The 8,241-nt window shown below is 43.9% G+C and overlaps 1 protein-coding gene across 1 annotated transcript in view; it reads left to right on the top strand.

The window, feature by feature from the left end:
* The window catches only part of MAPKAPK3 (MAPK activated protein kinase 3), a 95,583-nt gene that overhangs the window by 789 nt on the left and 86,553 nt on the right, over positions 1 to 8,241 (top strand). Inside the window, exon 2 of the mRNA XM_069095623.1 lies at positions 60 to 431. Coding sequence (XP_068951724.1) covers positions 177 to 431 — 255 coding nt within the window. The 5' untranslated portion in view covers positions 60 to 176. The remainder of the gene's footprint in view (positions 1 to 59; positions 432 to 8,241) is intronic.

Raw genomic sequence — 8,241 nt, 5'->3', positions numbered from 1 at the left:
CTCAGACAGTTGGATGTGTTCTTAGCACTGCCCTGACACCTTCTCCCTCTGCTTCTCAGGTGATGAGCCCTGCCAGGTACCACTGCATCCCCTAGCCTGGGACTCTTGGTGAATGAGGGGCCTATCCTGAGAAACCCTGCTTGTGGTCATTATTTCCGACAGTCACAGGTCCTGCCATGGACCCTAGTGGTGAAGGGGAGGAGCAGATAACTGAAGAAGCCTCAGGTCCTGGCCCTGGGGGAGCAATGGGAACAGGAATCCAAGAGAATGCTAAGAGTGGTCCTCGGAGTCTGGCCTGTGGCAAGGTTGAGCCCAAGAAATATGCAGTGACTGATGATTATAAGCTGTCCAAACAAGTGCTGGGTCTGGGTGTGAATGGAAAAGTCTTGGAATGCTTCCACAGGGTGACAGGCCAGAAGTGTGCACTGAAGGTGAGTGTGACCACATCCACCCAACATATGATAGAGCTACTTTTGTAGCATACTTTGTATGTTGTCTGTTGATTAGTTTAAGGAACTAGGGCAGTTTAGCCTGAAGAAGAGAGGATTTGAGGAAGGTATGAACCCCTGCCCTCAAGTACAGGAGGGCTGTCTTGTGGAAGGCCTTAGATTGTTCCTGTTGGCCCCAAAGGGAAGAACTAGGAACATGGGTGAAAGTTGCAGAGGCAGATCTCAATTCTATATAAGGACAAACTTTCTAAAAACTAGTGATGTCCAAAAGTGGAATGGGCGCTATAGTGGGGTTCCTGTTCACTGAGCATCTTCGAACAGGCTGGCTAGCCATTTGGCAAGAATAGTATAGCCGGGATTTCTGTTGAGATATGGGTGGACTACATGCCCTCAGAGGCACTTTCCAACTCTGACATTTTCTGATTTGTTTTTCTTTCCATAATACCTGTCAGGGTCTCTCTTGATAGAGTATGGAGGGGGATGGTGGAGAGAGGGGATCCTAGTGTGTCTGAGAAAAGTAAAAACTTAAGCCATTTATATGGTGTTTTATTAACCTTAGTTCTTCACATCCATTGCCTGATTTGATTGCCATAATCCTTGTGAGGTAGGTAATAGAATTACTACCATTCTCCATTTTACAGATGAGAAAAGTGAGATCCAAATGATTTGTTCAAGGTCATAAAGTAATTCAGTGGCAGAGGCTGGGAACGGTGCCTGTATCTTCTAGACTCCCAAACCAATGTCTTTTCTATCAAAATAACTGGCATAGGGAATAGAGCACTCGACTTGGGGTCAGGAAGACATGAATTCAAATCCAGCTTTAGATACTTGCTAGCCATGTGACTCAGAAATTCACTTAACCTCTGTCTACCTCAGTTGCCATCTCTGTAAAATGGGAAAAATAATAGCACCTTCCTCCCAGAGTTGTCATGAAGGTAAAATGAGATATTTGTAAAGTGTTTTACAAATACCATATAAATGCTAGATATTATTGTGATGATTATCATGATGCCACACTGTTTTTCCTAAGCATCTTTAGAGGTTTCTGCTGGTGTCTGATGTTATTACCCTAGGGACTATCCCTTTTCTACAGTATTATTACCCATTTCTGGACTTGGATCATGTTTGAGGGATTCCTGTTTGGCTCATTTGTATAATCAACAGACCAACACTATGTCATAGATTCAGAGAGTGTCTGTGCTGGATGGGACCTTACAGGTCATTCAGTCCAACTTTCTCATTTTCCAGAGAAGGCAATGACTTCTATAAAATCACCTGGCAAGTTACTGATAGAATTGGGACTAGAACCCAGACCCCCTGACTCCTGGTTGAGTGTTCTTTACAAGACATCAGGCTGATTCCTTTTTTTAAATACTTCAATCTCCCCGTTGCCTGGGTTACCCATGTCTCCTGCTACTGCATTGTAAGCTCCCAGAGGGCGGGGACCACATCTTCTCTACCTCCTCCACATCCTGTCTGCCCACAGCATACTGTATAGGGACTACTTATATATAGATACTTTCTTTATATGGGGGTAGCAGAATTGATTCCATCCCCCTTGGGGACATGCATTCTTTTAGGGCTACAGGCCCCATCAGCCAGGCTAGAGACTGAGTTCTCTGGGGGCCCCTGAGGACTGAACTGTAAGACAATGCAGAACCATCTCTGTTAAGACCTGTGGTAGCAGTGACCTGGAAGTTACAGGTGAGGGATGGTCAGGTGAGTGGTGAACAGACCTCTCCAGGCACCTGGCTAGCCTTGTTCTGCATCTTTCTGGTACACATTTTACATCGTGTGTATTACAGTTATCTGTATCTGCCATTCCCCTGACTGTGAAGCTCTCTGAGGCCAAAGACTTCCATAAACTTTATAACTTCTCCAGGGCCCAGCATAGAGTTCTGCTTACAGTAGGTGCTTAATAATTGTTTATCGACTTGAACAATGAGAACCTGGCACGAGGTGACTGATTCCATGTGGAGCATGAGTGCCCAGATCCTGAGACTCTGGGGTCAGTTGTGTAGAAGGAAGGAAGGATTTGTTCTTCCCCCTAAGCTTAGGGAGAGAGGGCAGCTGTCCTTCCTGATAAGAGTGGAGCCCAACTTTGGAGCAAGAGAGCTCTGTTGACTTCATTTTTAGCTGAGAAAACCCACTAAGCTGGGACTCGGAATTCTCTCTACCTGCCTTTCAGATGAGGGTTGTGTAGACAACACCGCCCTGTGTCCATAAATGGTTCCCTGTTTCCATATGACATCTTTTAACTTTCCAAAGCTCTTTTACACCTATTAAATTATTTCATTGTCACCATTACTATGACCTTGTGAAACAGGAGATGGATATACAGCTTCCCAATTTATGGGTGAGGAAACTCAGGTCACAGGAGAGGAGGAGTTGTTTCCACCTTCTGCTTCCTGGACTGGAACCCAGGTTCTTGCCATATAAATCCTGTGGTCCTTGGCACACCCTTGCAAGGTTTAATGGATAGAGCGTCTAATTTGAAGTCAGGAGACCTGGCTTTGAATTCCAGCTGTGACTTTTAACCAGCTGTGTGACATTGGGCAAGCACTTACCTGGGCCTCAGTTTCCCTGTCTGTATAATGAGGCAGTTGGATTAAATTCTGTTTTCTACTCTCGTCCAACTCTCACATTTTATGATTCTCTTCATTGGCAGGGCTCAATATGTGCTTGTTGTTGGGAATCCTGAAAAGGTGGACACAGAAAGGGGGTGTGGAGGCCCTGTGCCATCCTGAGCTTCCTGTGTTCTCAAGATACCATTCTTCTGCCACCAAGCTGATGACAACATAGTTTGGTGGCCATGGTGCAGGGCTGTTTTGGAGCTGGCTCATGAAGGGGAGAGAGCTAATTGTTCAGTTTTCAGTGTGAGCATGTGTACCTTTATAATTGACAAACACTACAAATCAAAGCTTGATTTATTGTTTTGTTGATGGTCTAGTCTTAAGAAAGTGATGGAGAAAATGTTAATAATGCCAATTACACTTAAAAGTGCATCATGCATATTTTTTTTAAATGAAAGAAAGCCAGTTGTTAAGCACTTACCAAACAAAACTCTACTTTGTGGTGGGACCAAAGTTGAAGGGGTAGATGTAAGAGGTTCACTGGTAGAAAGACCTGTGCAGTCTTTACAAAAGTTGTATAGGGAGCCCTCCCTATAGAGGAGCTTCTTTTCCCCTTTGGTAGCAGTTTCCAAAAACCAAAGTTGATCTGATTCTTTCTGAAGTGTTTGGGTTTTAGTGGGGGAGGGGATTGGATCTAAGAAAAAAGGGTAAAGTACTCTGGGAGAACTTTAAAAATCAGGGAGTGTGCCTTCTTCAACTTTTCCCTCCCCTTACCTCCCTCCTTTTTTTATATCACCCATCCTAGCAGGAGAGGCTAACAATATAGGCAGGAATGGGGAGGATGCTTGTCAGTATCAGAATTCTTGGTGGGTGTGAAGCCCTGTGCAAGGGATTATTAGCACCTAGACTGCAAATAGCCAAGCACCTTAGTGGTTGAAGTGGGCCAATCCATCAGAAAGACCGTGGGGCTGGGAGACAGAAGGTCCGAGTTTGAATCCTCGCCCCTGCCTTTTACCTAGCTTTTGGTGAAGTTTGGCATTTAATTATTCTGTGCTTCAACTGAAGATGGTAGGAATGGTAATAAATGCTCTCCTTGTCTTATAGGATCCAATGAGATGATGAGGTTTTAAGAACCTTAAAGTATTCTATAATGTAGACCATTCTTACTTGCTTCCACCAAAATCCTCCTCTGTTGACTTTCCCTAGCTTCTCACAGTTGTATCATTTGAGCCCAGGTGTTGGCAGGTCCTACTCTATTACCATGTATAAGGCACTGGACTGGCAATCGAAGCCCACCTCAGATACTTGCTAGCTGTGTGCTTCTAAACTTAAGTCATTTAATCTCTCTCGGTCTCAGTTTCCTTGTCTTTCAAATGAGGGGATTGAGCCCTGTGGCCTCGGAGGCCCCTTTTAGCTTTAAAAAGCTATGATTCTATGAGTTCTTACCCACACCCCCCCCCCATTGGGTTGTTGTGTGAGGGCCAACTTAGGCTTGGAGCTAAAACCTCAGCCCCTTAGCCATGAATTTTTCTTGGCCACAACAACTCATAAAACCACCCTCTTGAGGCAGAGAGGCCTGTGATCTACAATGGTGGAGAAAGGATCCAAATGGATCTTAGACACTAAAGGGCAGGTATAGCATGATGTCATGGAAATAGCACTGGATCTGCATTCAAGTCTCCATCTCTCTCTTTCAACCTTGTAATCAGGAAGATGGTTCAGGGTCTGCCTCTGACATGTAATGGCTGCATGACCATGACAAGTCACTCATCTTTGTAGCATCCACGGATTGCTCTCAAGAGACAAAAGAGTTGTAGGTCTGTATTAGGGGTGGGATCTACAGTGTAGGTCTGTGTCAGCGGAGGGAGATTTCCTCCACAGATGAAATCACAGATCCTGACTGTTCTGTCCCTCCCCAAAGTACACTACCTATTTAACAGGATTGTTGTATGAAAACCCTTTGTAAGCTCTAAGGGGCTGTTTCAGTGTAAATACTTTTTACTGTTAATTCTTTAGCAGTAGTAGGACTTACTTTCTGACCCAGAAAGTCCACCCACTTTGCCATTAGGGTGCCACGGGTAGTAACATCTGGCAGTGCCAGCCTTCTGAAAAATCCATTCTGGGAGCTGACCTGCCAAAGGGACTTTTTTGCTGTTGGGGCAGAAAGTACCCAGGGGGGAGATTTGGGAGTGTTTTGATAAGATCTGGGGGAAGGTGGTAAAGCTAGGTATCTTCCAGAGCTCCCCAGGAGGATACCTCCTAGTGACTGGTAGAAACTAGTCCCCAAAACAGCACTTTTTATCTTCTGTGCCCAGCCTTAGGACTGCAATGCCCGGAAGTGTTCATCTGGTCACAGCCTCTTCTCAGACAGAATTATTATTTCCTTTTACTATCAGGCTACTGTGCCTTTAGCTATCACCAGAAACCAGAAGGAAAGAGGTACCAGTTGCTTCCCTTTCCTTCTCATTTTGTTCTTTCTTCTGCTCTTGCCCATCACTAAGTCATCATTTATTAAGGCCGTACCACATGTAGGCCCTGTTCTAAGTCCTCTGGAGTAGCAGGGTGAGGGGAGAAGGTGGAGAATTGTTTGCCTTGTGGTTGTAGCATTCAGGGAGCTCACTCTGTGTGGGGAAGACAAGAATTGAACTCAGAAAAAATGTACTAAATGGTACCAGGCTGTGGGTACCCAGTGCTGGTTGGGCGGGGCAGACAGTTAAAGAGCTTAGAGGAAGGAAGGATTTCTGTGAGCTGATGTGGACAGAGAGGGCTCCCTGAAGGATGGGGGAGGGAACTTGGGCTAGGCTTTGAAGGAGACAGAAATAAACTTCTCAATGAGGAAGTGCTTGGAATATGAATTTTGTTGTTGTTCAATCATTTTCCAATTATGTACAACTTTTTGTGACCTTATTTGAGGTCTTCTTGGCAAAGATATGAGAGTGGTTTGCCATTTCCTTCTCCAGCTCATTTTACAGATGAGGAAACTGAGGCAAACAAGGGTTAAGTGACTTGCCCAGGGTCCCACAACTAGTAAGTGTCTGAGGTGGGATTTGAACTAAGATCTTCCTGAGCTTGTGGCCCGGAAGGGATATGAATACAAAGAATGAAATATATCCCTCTTCTTAAAATTATAAGGCCTGAATTCTAGTCCTGGCTCTTCTACTTACTAACAATGTGACCTTAGGCAAGTCACTTAATTTCAGTGATTCTCATTTTTCTCCTCTGTAAAATGGGGGAGGTATAGATTAGATATCCTTCCAACTTTAAAATCCTGTGATTATTAGGGAGAAGGAGCTGAGAAGTGAAGAGGCCTGGAATCGTATCCTTGTGTGGCCCAACCCGTGGGAAACCTGCCTCAAAGCTGAGTCCCAAGAGCTCTTTCGGTTTAAAAACATCTGATATTTAGTTGCCTGGGTTGAGGTAGGAGGAAGGGAGAAGGTGGGTGGGTGAATCATAAAATATCAGAGCTAAAAGGAATCCTAGGGATCAGCTTGTCCAGCCCCCACATTTTAGAGATGAGGAAACCGAGAGTAGGTGAGGTCAAGAGATTTGCCCAAGGCACATGAGTAGAGCTGGGACCCGAGAACTGCCTTTCCCATTCCTGCCTCAGCCCTCTTGCCATGACTCCAGACCAGAGAGGATACAGATGGCTCATCTGAGACCTCAGGTGCTCTCAGCAGTCTTGACCAGAGCTTCTCCAAGAAGACCTGAAGAGTCTGATCATGCCTCACTTTCTGCCAGCCTGCTCGTGAGCTCCAGGGGTAGATAACTCATTACGTGAATAATCATCCTGGATATGGAGGTTCATCTGGAAAGGACTCTGGAGATCGTAGCCCATTCAGTCTCAGTTAGGGCACACAAATAATCCCACGAAGTGATCTCAAGTATTTGAATTCTCACTATTCAAAGTTATAATGATGTAAAATATGATGCACTTGGTTCAAGCCTGATAGAAATGAGCAGTGAAAATTCGAATGATGTGAATAGGGTGATTTCACTGTTTATGCTAATCAGGACTTAGATTACAAAACTGAGGCACAAAGGAGTGGTGACTTGCCCAAAGTCACAGACAGGAAATGTTGGAACCCAAAGTTCTCTGATTCCAAATTCATTTATATCTGGCTGCCTCTGAGAGTTGCCTAGAGGACCAGGTTTGTTGTAGTGACTCTAAACTCTCAGTAAAAAAAGTCCTTCTTTATTTATTTCCCTCTCCCCAGTTTGCCAGACTTCAGTTTTGATTAAAGCTGGTTTAGGGCAGTGGTAGCAGTCTCACATTTAGGTTGCATCCTAACTTAAAAATGATGAATTAACATTATGTATTGTGTTGTATTTTTATTTATTTTATTAAATATTTCTCAATTACATTTTAATCTGATTCGGGCCACACTATGGTGTTTTGCAGAAGATCCTTAAGAAAATGACTGTGTCTCTTGTGGTTCTTCGAGATTCCCTACCTTCCCAAGTTGACCCTACAATTCTACAGGCTCAGGAAAGGAAAAGCCATGTCTTCTTTCTCTTAGAATATAGAACACAGAGGGTTTGGTTTGTTCAGACACACAGTGGACCTACTAGACTGTAAAGTCTGCAGTGGTGAGGACCTTTTCTTACCTAACCTTTCTTTCTGTCTCTCCTAATGCCTAGCCTAGCTCTGCCCAGAGCAGGTGCTTGCAAAACATTTGTTCTGTTAAATAGCATTGCTCCTCAGAGATTGTCCTGGGCCCTCAATGCTCAACTGTAGCTTAAAAACAGAATCAAAGATTTCCTTCTTCTTTTTAAAAATGTACTCTATAAAATGAGCTTGTTTATTTACAGAAAGTCCCCAACTTAGAAATGGATTGCCCCTTTAGATTGATCGTATAGATTTCCAACATGTTTTCCTGAAATAATGTTTTAAATCATGTTTGGCTTTATAGACCAGCCACAAAAAACTTATATAGCCCACTATATAACTGAACCTTTATATAGAGTTGCCCTGAAAAAAAAAGTGTAGAAAAACTTACAGGTGTAAAACTGTCCTGTAAACAAAATAAACGCTCTTATTGTTCATTTTTATCCTTAATCCTGGTTCAGGCAAGCAAATGCAGTTTTGATCAGAACAGGGGGGTGAGGAGGCAGAGAGAGACTTTGTAAATTTTCTGAAGGGAAGCACCAGAGGATAAAGAACCTTAGATGTTGCCTGTTCTGTCCCTTTCATTTTAGATATCACCTATTGCAACCCTTTT

The sequence above is a fragment of the Petaurus breviceps genome, unplaced genomic scaffold (genome assembly GCF_028583685.1).
Source record: "Petaurus breviceps papuanus isolate PSGF00001 unplaced genomic scaffold, PetGlider_PUasm1.0 227, whole genome shotgun sequence".
NCBI classification, from domain to species: Eukaryota; Metazoa; Chordata; class Mammalia; order Diprotodontia; family Petauridae; genus Petaurus; species Petaurus breviceps.
This window is presented reverse-complemented; position numbering and strand designations above follow the sequence as displayed.